Here is a 19396-nt window from a genome sequence, read left to right as displayed (position 1 = left end):
TATAGATCTATACCAATTTATGTAAGTCAATGTTTGATTCCCACTGTTATTTTAAAACAGTTCTTATACTTCAGTCCACTGTTATTTGATCATATCTAAAGATGAATATTTTTTGATACGACCTGTTACCTTTGTCCATACCCTAATGTCAGCCATAGTATCAGCTTGGGATTAGTGATAGCTCTATTACCATTTAATCTGGTATTGTGAATTCACGCTCACATCATTTAATTTAGCAAAAAAATTAAAAATCCAGGCTGCAACTACAGAATTAAACGATACTTGCACTGTTAAAGGTTTATTCCTTTGAAAGAAAGGTTTCAAGGTGATTGTGACTGGCCCTGTCAAAGCAAGTCACAAGTCAGTAAAACACAACACATCATATATCCTTCACTGACTGCACCTCAAATGTAGTTTCTCTTCTTTCATGCCAAGGTTTGTAGATTCTGAAGTGGTAATGAGTTTATGGGAAATGCAGACTCTTCCACAGATGGGTTGGACGTGGCAGTTAGGGCAAGTGTGGTGGTTCGTCAAACATAGTGTGAAGTTGCCTTTGTTGTTTCTTTTAACACTGGTAGCCATTGCACATCTCCCATATGGGCTTCACCAAGCAAAATCTCAATCCAATGGCAAAAAAGACGACGTCGATATCCTTCTTGTAGTGTAGTGTTTAAGAATCCACAAAAAACTACAAGGCTTTATGTTTAATAAAGTTGAAGCATAATGTCCCAACTATTCTGTTCCATGCACTAACCTATGAAGGTGAGTATGCCACATACTTTCTTCACCAATTTATTCTCCACTTGCAGATAACTATGACTTAGACCCTGGGTCTCTTTGTTCATTAATATTTCTTAGTGTCACACCATTTCTTGTACATATCCAATCTCTATTGCACTTGTATAATTTTGTTGAATAGAAAATGACAGAATTTCAAAACAATGTTAAATGCACTACCTTTATCAACCATGGTTAAATTTCATGGTCTTATGTAAAAAAAGTTGAGTAAATACTCATTGCACTTGTGCTGTACTTTGAGGATTGTTAATGTAAGTTGGGGTGAGGATGATGTTTGAAATGATTAAAGCATATATGATAAACATTTTATATATCAATCCCCAAGACAAAATAGAAAATAAATATAATAATACAAGTTATACAAATACTAAGGGAAAAAGTTAAAAATTAAATTTTAGATAACAGGAATGATTAAAAATGAAAACTTTGTAAGAGATTATAAAACATCAAAAACATCTAAGCCAGTCATTTTACATATAATTTAATCTAATTTACCAAGTCATGTCTTTTACTCTTATATCAGATGATAAATAATTTAAAATGTACTTCAAAAATCAAAACCCCAACTGATTCATTTGACAGTGTATCAATATACAATAAAGAGTAAAGCAATAATGTAACTAATAAAAAGTAGCAAAATGTATAAATCATTAACTAAGATGTTTAAATAAAAATATTTAGTTTTAAAACTTCATTTATAATCATTACAAAGTAGGTAATGCAAATTTTCTCGAAACCAAAAATAGAAGGGTGTAATTCCACCTGTTTCAGACACAACTTAGTTGGATGTGAAAACCAAATTTTCTCATCAGATGATCAACCAATAAGATTCCATACTATAACTGATCACCAAGTTTTACATCATCCATTAGATTATGTATTTAACTAGTTTTACACATAATATTTAAAAGACACCATGCACAGTTGAACTGCCATCATAAGAGCAGTTTTGTTATCTCTGTGGCATCGTCAAAAAGCAACGTCAGTCAAACTGCAAATTTAAGCTATATACAAGTTGCGTAATGTGGCAACATGATTGGATAATGTGATGACAGGCAAAACATTTTTGTTACACTCTCACTATTTAGGATATCATCAAATAGTAGTTGGACAGTGAGAAACAATGAGCCCTGTTCTCTCCGATTAACTGCTTTGAGTTCCTCTATACATCAAGTAGACTTATTTGAATTTATAATTGAAAAGAGCAAAGGGTGTCAATTAGAAAGAGGGCAGATATTGTCCACTGAAATGTGAAGTAGGAGTAATCGTCCGTGCTGTGCAATTGCTCAGCAAAAGGAGGTGAAAGGTGCTCCTTCTGTCTGATGGCCTACACCTTGGGCAAGGTGTAGGACCTGTTTAGCCTCCCAATCAGAGTCACATGAAGCCAAAGACTGCAGATGTTGGATGGCTTTTATAAGCAGATTTTACAAATTGGAAATTATGGTTGTTAAAAAAAAAATGCTGGGCAGATGAATCTGCTGATCAATAGCCATGATTACCCATTCAGTATGGACACTGCACCTGAAGAAGGCAATGGGAAACCACCTCAGTATTATGAATGCAACATCATCTACAGTCTCCACTCAAAGAAAGAGCCTTCATCGAAGGAGTACAGGGGAGGCAACAATTACAATTCGGAGGGTCAGAGATTGTGAAGAGACATGATCGCCCACACCAAACGGCAAGGCAACTGAATGAGAATGAGTAATATTGAATGCCACTGAATTATTTTACTCATGTGTGGCCATTGGGTTAAGGAAAGTCTTAAATAGGACAAACTATTTCATTCATCAAAAATGGCAATACATCAGAAAGATGATCATGAAAAAAGAACAGTGAGAGAATTGGGAAATTATAGGAAAATGATGCGAGAGAAGAATTTATGATGCTTAGGATATCAAACTTAAATGAAACTTTTAAAATGGTTGGTGGGCAATATTAAGTATCTGGAAAGGATACAGCAATATAAATGTGTTCAGTATCTTTAAATTTGTTTTCTAATTTTTACCTTCTTTGTTGGCATCATCCTTGTGAGGTTTCCTACTGACTATCTATCCTGAGTTTTCTTTAGCTAGAACCCCAAATAGCCTGGATATCCTCAAGGGACTGTTTGTAAACCAGACCCATCAAAAGATGCCAGGCAGATCAGCCTTCTGGAGAAATGCACTACTGGTAGTATCTGTCCTTTGGAAACTGCAGGTTAATAACAGCTAGTTTGACAGTTACTTCAGGTGGAGGGTTTTTTTTTCTGAGGTTGATGCAGGAGACTCAAATCATTTTATAAAGATATGTGAAAGAATGGTTGATAACACTGGATATCAATTTTTTCCCCCAAAAGTTTTGCTTCCTGAAAAAAAATGGGGATTATGATAGACAACTTCCAGCTGAACACAGATAATTTCAGATTTGCTGTTTCACAAAGGATGTTAGAGAAAGATTAAATTAAGTTTTAATGAATTTAGGATGTTTAATTGCATAATGATGTTGAACCAAGATCTCAGGTTGACTGCATATGTTGTGCAACAAATGTGAAGAGCCCAGGTTTGTCTTGGTCACCAATTTTACAACTGAAGTAGAGCTCATCGGCTTTCTTAATAAGTGCAGTCGTGCTGTGTCTTTGAGCCGTAAGCGTATACTTGCCACAAATGTTACAGAATGCATCACAGCTGTTGTGACATTTAATCTTACTGAAGACAATAAATACTATTGTCAAGTACACTCATTATGTTATTGCAGGGGTGGCCAAACTTGCTTAACACAAGAGCAACACATGATAAACTTCAGATTGAGAGCTGCAAGACAAAAATAATTACATACACATTTTTACTCTCACATGCACATTTTGTTCCAAAATTTTTATATCAATATTAAGACATACATGTTGCTCCACTTAAGTTCTTCCTTTGAGCAAACAATAACAATATTATTTTATATCGCTGACAATCTAGAATGAGCAATGATTCACTGGGGTGGCACGGTTGGCATAGCAGTTAGTACAACGCCTTTATGACGCCAGCAATCGGGACCAGGGTTCGAATCTTGTGCTGTCTATAAGGAGTTTGTACGTTCTCCCTGGGGCTCCAGTGTCCTCCCACTATTCAAAATGTACCGAGAGGTGAGGGTTAATTGGGTGTAAATGAGGCCGCATGGTCTCGTGGGCTGAACTGGCCTGTTACCAATACTGTGTATCTAACTTTAAATTTAAAAATTAATTTTGTTCTGTTGTTACCTGTCTTATTTCAAATCCTACTTGCATGTTAATTTGAAAAGAAGGTTGTATTTTACATTTATTTTTGGATTAGTCCCACCATTGTCAAATCTGTTTATTTTGATATCGTTGCATATTACTGTAAATAGCCTTTTGCTAAAGGTAAATTGGATTAAATAAACAATATTTTAGGAAGTAACCTTTTGTAATGTTTGATCTGATGTCAGCTCAGTTATATGCAACTGAAAGTGCTCTGCACTACTCGATTCTATGGAAAGTGTCTGTTTTACCTGGCACACAAAATGGACTATTTGATGAGTATGACAATTACGAGCAGTCAGTTCTCAAAGCAGAGGCTCCCTTCCTCTTAAGCTCCAGAGTTCTGACGTCAATTAAGCCATGGACCAGCCCTACCTGCACCATGGGTAAGGTTTAGAAGTGAAGTCCCATCAAGGTTTTGTTTTACTTGTCCTGCACTACAAACCATTGGCGGATAGTCCGTGTCTTTCATTTAACCTTATTTTCAGACCATGAGTGATTCAACGCTCGCTACCACCCCCATTTACTTTCTATTTGCTTTCGGGTCTGCTGATCTGCTTCAGATATTTTTCCCTCTGTGCTGGTTACTAATGAAACATGGATGAAATATGAATTTTATGCAATTAATACTGCAGTTTATAACCAAGGTCATTTATTAAACTGTATAAAAAATAATTTTGTGTTTGAGATGTGTTTCTATTTGTTACTTCACTTATGTTCCGAACATGCGCACCATTGCCACAGTAGTGTATACATATTTTTTGGAGACCTGTAATAGCATTTGCCACACATTATATGTCAAAGAACTGCATGTTGCTCCTAAGCTGCCATTTAACCATCCTGGTGAATGTCTGAAGAACATGTGCATCAACGTGTTCCATCTATATCAATGTAATGGGCAGCATCTGTATATGTGAGTTGCGTTTATAGCCCGTCTGCATCTATCCTGAGTAGGGATTCCCAGGTCGAAGACACTATCTGCATAGTCTCTGCACTGAGTGCATGGCGTGCCTGGACTGACCAAAGCAGCTTGCTTTGTGGGCAATATACTAGTAGACTTAAAATATGACAGGAAATCATAAAAATAGGTTATATCTAAAAAAATGATACATGTTGGGAAAATTTTAAGGTGTTTTTTGTTATCAGCAATTTCAAATCGATAAAATACACCCAGGAGTGTTCAGGAAGCAAAATCTTCATTGTCCAGTGTAATCATACTCAATGCACTCACAAAATCTCACTAACAGTTGCAAACTTTCAGTGGCATTGTGGAAAGAAGGGCTCCTGGGTAAATGCACCCAAGTTGCTAATCATTTATGTTGATTGATTCAGCTGGCATTAATAATTGTTTCCTTCTGTGCTGGATGATTGTATTATTCTCTGCTCCAACATCAAAATTAGTAGAAACAGGAATGGGCTTGCGATGCTGTTCAAAAGAACCAAAAAAAGGCTGAAACGCATTAAGTCCAATTTCTTGACCTTTCTCCATAATTCTGGATGCATTATTGATCAGGAATCTATCTCAAGCCTTAAAATTGGCCCAAAAATTCTGTCCCAGAATTTCACAAGGAGTTCTGAAGACTCTCAACCAACTAACAAGTTGGTTAGAAGGGTCTATTTACATATTGTAAAACTCTCGCATTTCAGATGGGGATATCATAATCTATGCCTTTTGAGTTGCAAGGGGAATTTCCCACCCTCATCGTATTAGATGTTAAATAATTGTACACAATCTTAATAACAATAACAATTTTAAAGCACAACTTCACACCAATTGTTACAAGCTATTAGCAGTAATAGAAAGTAAAATTAATGCTGATAATGCAAAATGGCTATTAGTGAATTATCTGCATAGAATTAGATTATTTAAGTTTCCCTTTTTTACTGTCCATTTAGCAACAGCTATCGTGCTCCTGTTGAAGAGCAATTTGACTTCCATCTGTGTGGTTTGTAATCTTTACAGCTTTGGTATTTTTTGGAGGAATACAAAAGCACGGAAATCAGAAGCAGAATCCAGGAAGATCATCCAATTAAAGATACAAAATGTGCATTCATTATTCTTCCATAGAAATAAAATACAAATATGGTACAGCAAAATTAAGTTGCACCTTTAAGTCAGGAATTACTAGTGACTCTACTTTCTCTCTATTTTGCTTTTGCTCCTGCCTACTGAAGTAGGCAGGAAAATATACATACGGGGCAGAAAAGGTTTATAAAAAAGGAAAAATGAAAAATTGGGTGAAATTATAATAAGTACTAGGTAAATTTGGGAAGTAAAATGTAAAGTAAAATATAGTTAACATACATTGAACTATTACATATTTCTATCGTCTTTATACTCAGGAATATATAATATTGTGTACTGAATCTCATGAATGAGCTTCAGAATTCATGAAGCTATTTAGTTATACAAAAAAAACTACATAATAATCAGTATAAATAATTAAGTTAATGCAAGAATAATCATAGTTTAAAATACAGATGAAAGATAAGAAGGCAGAAGTTTCCACATTCAGCTAATGTGATCTCCCTGACAGCTTTATTTGGAGGTTTGCCCTGAAACATTTGATGTCAATTGTCACAACAGCTTGCATGGTTACTTCGCCAAGTGTGCTCCCTCACTTCTAAATTAAACTCTAGGTTTCAGTTGGCAGCTTTCCACACGTGCAAAGTCTGCATCACTTAATTGGCATTCCATTTGTTAGAAGTGAACAAGATGTTTATTTTAAATAGGATATTTTTCTATATTAACAAATGGCATTAGAAATAGCACAATACATCCGAAATTCAACATTGATAATTAAATACATTTTTACTACAATTTTATTTGGCTGTGGATGCAGGAGGAGGAGAAAGCAGAGAATTGTTTACAATTAAAGCCATTTCTCAGTTATCCAAAAAATGCACATCTGGTTCTGAGCATTTCGGATAATCAGAAATGTCCTGCAAGAATGCAATTTGAAATTTTTTGGAAAGCTATATTTGAAATGAAAAACTATAATGTATCACTTGTGACTCCTACATAGTCCTTTAAATAAAGATTACGATGAGGGAGATAAAATTTAAAGATAATATTCTGTTATGCCAAGATCAACAATTCTTGAAGAAGGAGGAGAACCAATTTTTAGAGCAAGGAACCGAAAAAAAATTCAACCTTCAGAGCACTCATGTCCTCAATAGATCACTTTAGAACTAAAAGTTGACAACTAAAACTGCACTTTCACCAGTTTCTTATTTCAAGAACTACCTTATAATCAAAAAATTCCTAATGCCACAACATATTATACATATAATAACAAAGGAATTAAAAGTGGATTTTGTGTTAATAGAGACTTCAGTGACAAATAATTCTTGCCAAATTACTGCAATGCCTTGATACATTTCAACATTCAAGAAAATTTTTCACAGGACATCATTATACATAGTTGTTGGTCTGCATTAGTATATGCTACTGAAGCCCCCTGCACATTAGAACCAGGGTCCCACCTTTGAAAGGAAAAGAAGTGACAGTGAATTCTTATAAATCAACAGCAAATGCAAATACAACAAATAGCAACAGCAGGAGAACTCACTAGATGTCGATTTCTCCCAACTGGAAGTGAAGTAATAATCAGGGATAACTAGAACTTTGGAAAGCAAGTTTCTTCAATATTTTATATCCACTAAGGAAAACTAATATTTTAAAATGTTGCATAAAAAAATAAATCAGTTTTCAGTCAGCACACGTTCCAGTAGATATGAACTTCTATAATAAGACAGAAAAAAATTATGATTATCCTTGGTGGATCTACATTTCTGCCTATTTGTTTCCAACTGTTGTCACTCAAGAAGGAACATAGTCTAAGTTGGCCAGTAAATTAAGTATTTCCCAAAATAACTACCCATCTGACAAGCAGCAATTATATTAATTTCCCTTACTTAGACAACAAAAGATTTATCCCTTGCTACAATCCCTGATGAATTGCAATAGATATTACATTTGAACAGAATACATTACCTCCAACATCAAAAGCTAAAACTCTGCTCCAAATATTTTAAGGGCAGAAAACAATTTCAGGCAACCATTGAATGGAATGGTGAGAAATTGGGTTTTGGTGGTCATAAATATCAAGCAGACAAGAATATCGATCACAAGTCGCACTTGAACCAACCAATATCCTCCTTTATATATATTTGGAATGAATTTGAAATATCGCAATTGCTTCTTTTGTGGTTTAAAATAAAGTATTAAAAAAGGAGATGTGAGGTAATATTTCAGCTCTATAAAACTCTGATTAGACCACACTTGGAATATTGTGTTCAGTTCTGGTCACCTAATTACAGAAAGGATATGGCAGCTAATGGAGAGGGTGCAGAGGAGATTAACGAGGATGTTGCCTGGATTGCAGAATATTTCTTATGAGGCAAGGTTAACAGAGTTTTTCTAGAAGGATGAAAGGGGATTTAATAGAGGTCTACAAGATTATGACATGCATAGATAGGGTGGACAGCCAGCACATTTTTCCCAGAGGACATCTGTACAGGGTGAGGAGAGGAAAATTTAGGGGAGACCTTAAGGCATGATTTTTTAAAAATATATACAGAGTAGTGGGTGCCTGGAATGCATTATTTGGGTAGTGGTGGAGAATGGTACAAAAGGGACATTCAAAAGTCAAGATACAGGAAAAATTGAGAGTTAAGGGTGTGAGGTAGGGAAGGTATGGACTGTTGAGTAGTTTTATATAGGTCACTCCACATCGAAGGCTAAATGGCCTAAACTGTGCTGTAATGTTCCATGTACCAGTGAATGATAGTCTCAGAAGTAGTTCTAATTCAATAACCTTCTCTTACCTCAAAACCAGGCTATCACTTAGATGTAATTTTAATGGAATCACTGCATGGAATTAGAAAATACATTTACAACATGTTTATGTGCCTCTAGTTCCTCAGGAGTTTGCAGAGGTTTGGTATGACATCAAAAACCCTGACAAATTTCTACAGAGTTGTGGTAGAAAGTGTGCTGACCGGCTGCATCATGGTCTGGCATTGAAACACCAATACTCCTGAGCATAAAGCCCTGGAAAAGGTAGCAGACACAGCCCAGGACAACACAGGAAAAACCTTCCCCACTATTAAGCACATCCTTAGAGAGCACAGGAAGCACTGCTGTCAGAGAGCAGTAGCAATCATCAAAGACCCTCACCACCCAGAACATGCTCTGTTCTCATTGTTGTGATCAGAAGAGGTTTCAGTGCTACAAGACTCACACCACCAGGTTCAGGAAGAGCTGCTGCTCCTCCTCCACCATCAGACTCAATGACAAACTCAATCAGAGACTCATTTAAGAACACTTGCTTGTGCACTTTATTGATTTTCTTTTGTTCTCTCTCTATTGCACAGTTTGTTTACAGTTCTTTGTTTACATTTTACGCTGTGTACATTTTATTTTTTTGCACTACCAATTAGTGGTAAATCTGGCACACCCGCAGGAAAAAGGAATCTCAGGGTTGTATGTGATGTCATGCAAATACTCTGACAATAAATCTAAATCTGAATGACTAAAGACTCTCCGTACAGCATATGGTTCAGATTTGTGGACAATTATAGCTTTGTTGCTATCTTTTGTAAATATAGAACACAATACCTTTCAAAAATAGCTTCAGCTCATTCCAGAAAATTTGACCTTGCATACCAAATTTAAATCTGTATTGAGAAAAAAATTGGGAAATTGTTTCAGAAATTTTCCAAATTTGGACTTGACAACTTCAGAAATGAATTTGCTTCCTAATATTCTCCATTTTCACTCCAAGAGGCATTTTCTGAATTTAATACATTGTGGGATTAAAAAGGAATTTTCTCACTTGAATGTGATGGTAAATAGAATCTTCTGAGGATCCAGCAAGTGGCTAATAAGATACTTTCTTTGGTCTAACATGCTTATCACATGAATTAGATTTATTCGAAGTGACCACTCTGCCATTCCTCCGCTGCCCCCCATTATTCACATTCACTTAAAAATCCCACTCAGACAAATTTTCAGCTGGAGAATTAGTGATTGAAAATATCATGGTGAAGTAAAATCAAGTCCACATCTCTGTTTCAATTAAGAAACTTAGCAAAGAGCAAGGACTCATTTGGCCACTGTCCTTGCCTATAACCACAACGTGATCCATTTATCCACTAAACCGTAAACTAAATTCCGTCAAAGTAAATCTTTCCACCCAAATAACATGCGCAAAATACATACAACAGTACATGCTTTGTCTGTACATATATCTTTTTTGATACAGCAGTACCATATTACAAGTAATAACAAACCTGAAGTATGCATGTAACAGGTGTATTTGAAACCAAGGCATCCTACAGCTAGGGATTCTTCAAGATGAGCTGACTCCAGGACCTAGCAGACTTTAATTAAATTTAGACATACAACAGGCCATTTTGGCACATGAGTCCATGCTGCCACATTTACAACCAATTAACCTATACCCCTGGTAACTTTTGAATGGTGGGAGGAAACCAGAGCCCCTGGGAAAAACCCACAAAGACACAAGGAGAATGTACAAAATCCTTGGAGAGCACAGGATTTGAACCCTGATCCCGATCGCTAGAGCTGTAAAGGCGCTGCGCTAACCACTACGCCAAATGCGCCCCCCTTTTAGACAAACAGAACAATAACAGGCTATTTCGGCCACTGAGTCTGTGCCACCCAATTTACACCCTATTAACCTACACCACCAATACGTTTTGAACGGTAGGAGGAAACCGGAGCCCCCAGAGAAAACGCACGCAGACACGGGAGAATATACACTCCTTACAGACAGTGCAGATTTGAACTTACTGATCATTGGTGCTGTAACGGCATCGCGCTAACCACTACGTAAACCGTATCTCCCCCATAAAATGCAGCATCTGCGGCCACACTTGAGCAAGGATATTCTTTCACACAGCAGCATAGCTCTAGGCATCAATGTCTGCACAATTTTGAATCTGTTGTTATTTTACCAATCTTGGGTAAAAAAATAATGTCTGCAAAGATTTCTGGAAAATTGTTTTATTATGAAACAGTCAACTAGCTCTCTTGTTTGAAAAATGAAAAATGATATGCAAAACCAGTCTGAGGTATATTCTTGACAGTAGATGATATCTCAAGTGTTGGATTGGTGACAATAGTCAGCTACAACAGATGCTACAATTGTGTAATTAAACTTTAAAGATGCAAACATGGAATATTTCTGATGAAACCAGTGTTATCATTACAGTAGTATGTTTATTAAAGAGAAAACCTGCCTTTCTAGGAACGATTCACGTAGTTGTCAATCAACCCTTTTGTATGTCCAATTGTGATTACGTAGAAGCATTAAAGTACACTGCTCAACTCTCTGGTTGTTGAGTTTTCCTTCGGTCTTGCTTTTGCCTGTTAAATACTAATAGAGAGAAACAGAGAAATATTGTACAGTTTTGCAATAATAAGTTTCATATTACATTGCATTTATTTTTAAATGCATCTCAGACTATTTTATGCAAGTGGGCTTTTAAAAAAACAAAACAGGAAATATGATGCAGTACCAATAAATGATTAATTGTCACATTTTGAAAATTGCACTTATGTGATCAGCAGAACTGGTGCGATCCACATCTGCACCAGTAATCGGCTGTACCCAGAGGGACAAACAAAAATCTCAGGCCCAACAACATGAGAAATCGAAAAGTATAATAGGTAATGCCAACACAACAGAAGAGCGAACACATTCAAGGAGATGATCTCCACAGTGGAATGTCAATGAACATTTTGTGGCTTGTGAGATGGAACTTGAGTGAACATGTTGCCACCAATCTATCCACCACTGCATTACAATAGATACTTTTCTCAAGCTTCTGAGTATCTAAATTAAATTTAGAGTCTGTGTTAAAAGGCTCAATGAAAGAATACCACTGCCAAGTGAAAATCTGTCACTTATTTCACAGAATTTACAGGATTTCACAGCTTAGGCAATGATTTTTATATCACAAAACTGTTCTCAAATAGTCTTCCTTCTGCCTTAGATGTGGAAGATCCTTCAGGAAATAGAATTTAAATTTAGGCCATTCACTTATTGACAACCCTTCTCAAAAGCTGGTTTTGTTCCTTTGATCAATCACTGCATTAAAATCCTTAGAAATGAATGTTGTTCCCTTTAAGAATCATTCAGCTGCAGGGAATCCCAAGAAATAGAGAAAACATATGCTTTCTATTAACTACCCATTAATAACTATGTTAAAGTACCTTCTGAAATATTCTAGTCATTTTGTCACAAAAATAAGAATCAGATGTCATAATATCTAACTTAAGTCCCTGCAGGATGCACATGGGGGTCCTTGAACATCAACAATATATATGCAGCGGAGCACCTCATAAAAATGTTTAATTGCGGAGCCTCATTGAGAGATTTACAGCAGTTTGTAATTGTGGGAAAATAAAGATTATAGATGCCAACAAGGGTTTTAGAAAGTTCTATACCATCCTTCAAGATTAATCACTAAAACTAGTGATAATTACTTACCACGAAGTACTCTTCAGCTTCTCTTTACATTTTAAGAGTTGGCAACACTTTTTATTGGTGCCTTCAGGTTGAACTTCTATAGGACAAATCTTTATGGAGACTAACATTATAAACCTCTTTCTCAAATTTGCCGAGGGCAAGAATAGTGTAAATAAATTTTCAAAAAAATAGAAAAATGCACATATTTAGTCTGAGGAACTCTAGGAACTCAAGAGGACCAACACAAGAAGTCCTGCATGTACTGATGACAATTTTGTAATCATTAACCTTTATTTTCCCATAAAATATGTTTGCAATTTAGTTGCATAATGTAGCAGTAAAAGTCAGTATGGTTGCCCTGACAGCCATCAGTTGCCACAGGATCAAGGTTAATCAGATGTAATCTCAACCCTCCCTCCTCTTATTCCCGAGATTCAAGTGTGTCCAACCTGATTATAAAGTGGGAATAATGTTTCAAAGTGGACTGTAGTAAATAGATCATTCAAAATGACTAACTGTAGATTGTAGCAAAACCACAATCAAAGAAAATAGCTTCAAGTAAAATATTGTAAAAGGTACAATGTTCCAAAGACAGGTTTATTTAGGGCCAAGTTTCCACAACCTCTACACTATTTAACAAATTGGTTGTTATAAGATAATCGGGCGACCAGATAGATATGTTATATAAAATGTTACCCTACTCTGTGAGGGAACAAACAAGCTATAGAAAAAACAAAGCAGGTATTTTACTGATTCAGCTCTGTGTTTCTATCTGTGGTTACAGAGGGTCCACTTAATACTTTGTTATGGAGCACTGAATAGCTAAAAGCAACACTGCTGCATGATGGGAAATCAAGACCAGAAACGTGGGAGAGAGTTTTCATGGTACCTGGCGGCCTTCCTGGGCTGACCCGGTATCCCGCTGCCTTGGTAGTTCCCAAGGGCCTACCCGGGCTGGTCTTAAACCCAGCTGCCTTTGTTGTTCCCAAAGGTCGGCCTGTGCTGGTTCTGTACCCAGCAGCTTTTGTCGTCCCTGATGGTCTTCCTCGTTTCCCAGCTCGGAAAATGTTCTTCCTTCGTTTCATATCATCCTGGCCTTCTGTATTTCTTCCAACACCCATCGGTGAATTCGGCTCCTCCAGTGACTCTTGTTTTATGCAGGTTATTGGTTTGTAGCTGTTTCCATAAAGTTTGTCTGGTTGAGAAGAACACAAATCAAACTGGTCATCGCTGCTCACGTCATCAGCACTGAGGGTCACCTCCTTCTCAGACTGACAGCAGCTGGTGTTACTGCAGCCAACTGAATGCATAATTTCTAAGAATAAAGATGAAAAAAAGTATTTTAAAATAGTGTATAATTCCATTCAAGTCCTGCAAGTAACTGCACATTATTGTAGCACTGGAACAATAAAATAAAGGTAATTTTCACAGGAAAATTTTAGGAACCAGGTCAAAACTTTAAGTGAGGAACCTTTTAAAATCAGATCTTAACTTCTGCCCACCATCATACTTTGGGTTCACTAGTGCTTCCATGTATGTTGTTAAACTATTTGTATCAAGAGTTAAATAACAAAAAAAATCAACATTAAAAATATTAAATGCAAGTCATTGCACATCCTCAACATTCATTGGAGCGACTTCATCCCTAACATTGAAGTACTCGAGATGGCAGAGGCCAACAGCATCGAATCCACGCTGTTGAAGATCCAACTGCGCTGGGTAGGTCACGTCTCCAGAATGGAGGACCATCGCCTTCCCAAGATCGAGTTCTATGGCGAGCTCTCCACTGGCCATCGTGTCAGAGGTGCACCAAAGAAGAGGTACAAGGACTGCCTCAAGAAATCTCTTGGTGCCTGCCACATTGACCACCGCCAGTGGGCTGATCTCGCCTCAAACCGTCCATCTTGGCACCTCACAGTTCGGTGGGCAGCAACCTCCTTCGAAGAAGACCGCAGAGCCCACCTCACTGACAAAAGACAAAGGAGGAAAAACCCAACACCCAACCCCAACCAACTTTCCCCTGCAACCGCTGCAACCGTGTCTCCCTGTCCCGCATCAGACTTGTCAGCCACAAACGAGCCTGCAGCTGACGTGGACATTTACCCCTCAATAAATCTTCGTCCGCGAAGCCAAGCCAAAGAAATGATAATGCAATAGTAATAGAATGCCAATATTTGATATTGTTCATTAGAAAATGCTTTGCTATTAAAACCTCTATCCACTTATGGTCTTGTTTCTCCCCAGCTCTATAATCTCTTCTGGTTATCTGTTTTGCTATGGTCTCTTACACATCCATGAATTCCTTGGTCCTACCACTAATGAAAATGGTCCCCACTATCATTAGTTTGATCGCTGTCAATGCCATGCCTGGGTACTAATAATAATTTTTTTTTGGGGGGGGGGGGCTGCAAGGTGATTTACACCTGTGGAACTATACAATTCCAGAAAGGGTGAAGGAAACTGTAGCAAAATGAACAACCACATAATTTGACAGGCAAACCAGGCAGGACCAATTACTCAGAAGCTTTACTCTTTAAAGCATCATTTTCGAGTATTTAGCATTGAAACCTACAGCTCATTGGTGCAGTTCTAAAAGTTAAAGGCAGCTGAGGGTTTGTAGCTGGCATGAGAGTGAGGAGATGCTATGATAGAAGCCAGTGAATGAGTTTCACTGTCGAGAACATCTAAAGGGAACACTGCTGTCAGAGAGCAGCAACGATCATCAAGAATCCACGTCACCCAGCACACGCTCTGTTCTTGCTGCTACCATCAGGAAGAAGGTATAGGTGTAACACCACCAAGTTCAAGAACAGCTGCTACCTCTCACAATCAGACTCCTCAACAATAAACTCAATCAGGGACCTATGTAAGGACTAACTTTTGCACATCATTGATTTTTTTTTCCTCTATGTATTGCACAGTTTACATTTCTTTATTTGTTTACATGCTTATGTTGAGTACAGTTTTTTTTTGTCCTACCTATAAGTGAAGGAAAAAAGAATCTCAAGGTTGTGTGTGATGTCATTAATGTTCTCTGACAATAAATCTGAACTTTAAAAGAGTTGATGCAAATTTTAATGGCAGTAAGGAAAACCTGGATGCTTGCAAGACAAAGATTCCCCTGCAGAACCTGATTCTACCCCCCCCAACCCTCACCCCGCTCCCCCACTGGACATTTCATCCAGCAGTGTGCCAATGCTGTCAGGAGATGTTGACATGTTGTAGCCTTTGCTCCTGCACTTATCATTCTTGCATCTGCTCGAGGGCAAGGTAAAAAGAGCACAGTGCACCTGCATGGATGTAATGTCAACTGGACAGCATATGCAAGGCACATACCACAAAAATCAAGGCTGCTGTGACCACATGTCAGAGTTCACAATCCATCCAATCCCACTGTTCTCTGTGCTAAGCCATTAGTTCAAATATGACCAGCAATTAATTTCTTGATTAAATACCCAACACGTCTGAGTCAAACAAGTCTGCATGGGTATGCCAATTCTAATTTTTAATTTTATAAACTCTATCTTTCCCTTCCAGGTATTCTCTCAATAAGGTGAATGTAATCTAACATAGTAAACACCACAAAACAAACAGAAGAAAATGATGAGCATCAGTGACGAGCTGGAAGATACAAGAGGTCAGTCAGCATCTGTGGAAAGAAAAGTTCCGTCCATGAGACTGTGATGATAGCAAAGCATAAAAGGAGGGGAGAGAGGCCAAGAGGCCATAGGACACTGGATAAATGAACATGGGGGAGGCAGAGAGACAGAGAGGGGAGGAAACCACCATGGGCTTGACAGTTTGAGAGAGAAAAGCGAGTACCAGAATACACTAGGAAAATGGGAACAGTTGAAAACAGTAGAAATGGATCAGGGTGGGAGTTGGCTGAAATTGGCAAGTTCAAGGCTCATGCTTTGGGTATTAGGCTACCCAGACAGAATATGATATGCCCTTTCTCAAGTTTACCTTAGCCTTCACCCTGATAATGGACGAGACCAAGGACAGAGAAATCTGTGTGGGAATGGGGAGAAGAATTAAAATAGCTGACAAACACCAGTTCCACCTTACACCCAAGGACAGAGTGCCTGCTTCTTAGCAAAGTAGTCATCCAATCTCCATCAATTATGTAGAGGACACCACATTGATAAAAAGGATGCTGTATAGTAGTGTGGAATACAAAAAGGAAGACAAGAGTTGCTTCAAAAAAGATTTTTGATTATTTTAAAATAGGCTTAAAACAAAATTCCAGGGAAAGTGGCAAGACAGATGTAATGATCACAAATGTGTTCTTTCTTTGACATGGGAACCTAGTCAATGAAGAATTTTATACTTCTAATCAAGGTATCAGATTCTTAATTTTTCAGAAACCTTAGAACTACCTCCAGAATTTAGACCTGTAATTAACTCCGACATTCCTTTGCTTTTCTAGCATAACTTTGCACTGGATAGCCATTTGCACGGGATAACAAGTACACGTTAGATTCTTCATTTTCAAGCTATTGAGAGGAAAATTTTACAATCAACTTCAGTTCCAACAATCATCAGGATTAGAGGGAAGAAATGCCATAGATATTTTTCTGCATTGTTGAGTATTAAGTTGGGCAGCCTACTTTTATTTACTGTTTATTAATTTTAAAAATGATGACATCATCTACTTCCTCAAAATTTGAAATGAAATTTGATTTAGTTTGTTGATCCAAATTTGCTAATTTGGTGCATCAAACGGAGGATAATAATGCAATGATTATGTCACAAGATCAGCTATCAAGAGGCCTGGATTAATAATTCTGGGAAAGGAAGTTGGTGTGGATCCTGTCCTCTAGGATCTTCACATGACAATCCCATGAAATGGTGATTTCTTTCCAATGCTTTTGAAAAAAATATAGTGTCATCCTTTTAAAAAAAATAAATTGATGAACTTGAAATGTACAATAAAGTAATCCATCATTCTACAGTTATGATAACAGATTATGCCTCGAAGTGAAAGTTCCTTCGGTGGCAGCTAGAAAGTTCTGTTTGCATTTTGCACAGGAGTACAACGTTCTTCAGCTGAACTGCCAGGTGTGATTGCAAGAGATGGAAATCTAATGCGATCAGTGAAAAAGCATGCTTTTAAGGATATTCTTTGCGTGAAGGGAAAATGAAACCATTTATCTATCAATTTTCTCTCAAGTTATACTGACAAGTGGTCTTTTTACACTAATTTGAAAGGAACAGGAGATTAAATTGAACAGGACAGAATCCAGCACTACTGAATATAAACTGAAATGTATACAGACCTCTGTAATTCATATCGTTCCTCACACGAATAGAAACAACCTGTGGAATGAAAAGACAATGTTATACATTATTATTTCTGATCAGTTACGTCTCGATTTTGTGAATAAATTTCCCATTTCTCAGGACCAGTGAAAAATGATTTTTCACTAAATTATATGGATTACTTGGAAAAGAGAAAAGTATTCAGAATTTAGTTTGCAGAGAAAGGTTTTGTAATACAACAAAAAAAATCTTAAGAAAAATATATTTAATATTGTCATTAGATCACAACATTAAATACTAAAAAATTAAGTAATGGACTGCAAAAAGCTTGAATACTTGATTGATGAATGATTTTGAACAACTCGCTCCCTTTTATCAACATACAATTGCTACATTTATTTTCAGAGAAACAATGTGCCACTTGCCTGTATTTCTGATTGAATAAACTTCACTTTAGCTTTTTGGATTCAATTTCCACCACCTCCCATGCTCACTCCTGACTGTAGGTTTCCTTGGCATTCCCCTACCTGAGATGGTCAATGGGGAACACCTGCCACATCAGTCTTGATTTTGACGTTCAAGACTTTCCCCAACAATGGGAAGGATTCCTAGCTAGGTTACGCTCATCATTCGCAGGATACATCCCATTTCCTGTTATTACACAAGCATAATCAGGATTTCTCACATTCTTCTGTCCATTATTGCTCAAGTATGCAATCTGACAAAACAGTGTTACTTTTTCAGAATAATGCCATGCTGTGTTCTGTAAAGTTTTCAGACACACAAGGAAAAGCCACTGTACTTAACAAAATAAAGAATGAAATTTAGAAATTCTGAAACTATACCCCCTTGTTCAAGAAGAACTCCCCAGGGAAACTATCCTTTCAGTATCTATCCTGTTAATTCCGCCCCCCTCCCCCCAAACAAGGTATTTGGTATGTGTCAATAAATTTAACGTTCTCAACGTGTTCAATGTTTTCACATTACAAGAGAGTAGCATAATTTAAGAATAAGGCATCAAGTATACGAAGGACAGTGAATCCTTGATATTATCTACCCAAGATGGTTTTGGAGGCCAAATAAATGAAAACAGGAGTAAAGATGGCTTACTGAAATTAAATGGCAATCTGTCTGAAATATTTTGACCAGACCTGATCTCCCTAACTATGAAAGGATACAAAAGTTCACCAATTTAATACCTGGGGATTGGGAAAGGGGTTGTACTATGAGAGAAGATTAAATAGACTGGGCCTAGACACACTGAAGTTTGGGAAAATGAGAGGTGACTTTTAATGAAATTTTAAAAAGAGGGCTTTACAGATCATATTTATTTGGTTAGGATGTCCAGAACCACAGTCGCAACCTATCAGGACAGAGGTGAGAACTAATCCTTTCACTTTGAAGACAGCTACTCTTGGAATTCTCTAACAATAGGGCTGGCTGTGGAGGTCCATCATTTAGTATAATCAATACCATCATGGATAGATTTTTGGACATTAAAAAGGAATCAAGGGGATTGAGGTGAGTGTAGGGAAGAGTCTCTCAGGTAAAAGATAGCCAAGATACAAGTTTCTATATCTCTGTGTAA

At 37.2% G+C, this 19396-nt stretch overlaps 1 protein-coding gene across 6 annotated transcripts in view; it reads right to left on the bottom strand.

Moving 5' to 3' along the window:
* Positions 1–1343: 1343 nt before the first annotated feature.
* Positions 1344–19396, bottom strand: part of LOC138743297 (UPF0461 protein C5orf24 homolog) — a 29742-nt gene continuing 11689 nt past the window's right edge. The window contains exons 2-6 of one of the 6 annotated variants that reach the window (XR_011344790.1): positions 17826–17865; positions 11315–13861; positions 9669–9727; positions 7618–7790; positions 1344–3590 (exon numbers count right to left, since the gene is read on the bottom strand). Coding sequence is in view for 2 of the 6 variants with exons in the window: in XM_069898409.1 (XP_069754510.1) it covers positions 13293–13861; positions 17826–17838 (582 nt within the window). In the remaining 4 variants the exon portion in view is untranslated. Of the gene's footprint in view, positions 3591–7349; positions 7532–7617; positions 7791–9395; positions 9728–11062; positions 13862–17825; positions 17866–19396 lie in introns of those variants that run through there. The other 5 variants (XR_011344789.1, XR_011344791.1, XR_011344788.1 and 2 more) reach the window with 5 other exon arrangements.

The sequence above is a fragment of the Narcine bancroftii genome, chromosome 9, assembly GCF_036971445.1.
Source record: "Narcine bancroftii isolate sNarBan1 chromosome 9, sNarBan1.hap1, whole genome shotgun sequence".
NCBI classification, from domain to species: Eukaryota; Metazoa; Chordata; class Chondrichthyes; order Torpediniformes; family Narcinidae; genus Narcine; species Narcine bancroftii.
The sequence above is the reverse complement of the archived record's forward strand: the minus strand, read 5'-3'. Positions and strand labels throughout refer to the sequence as shown.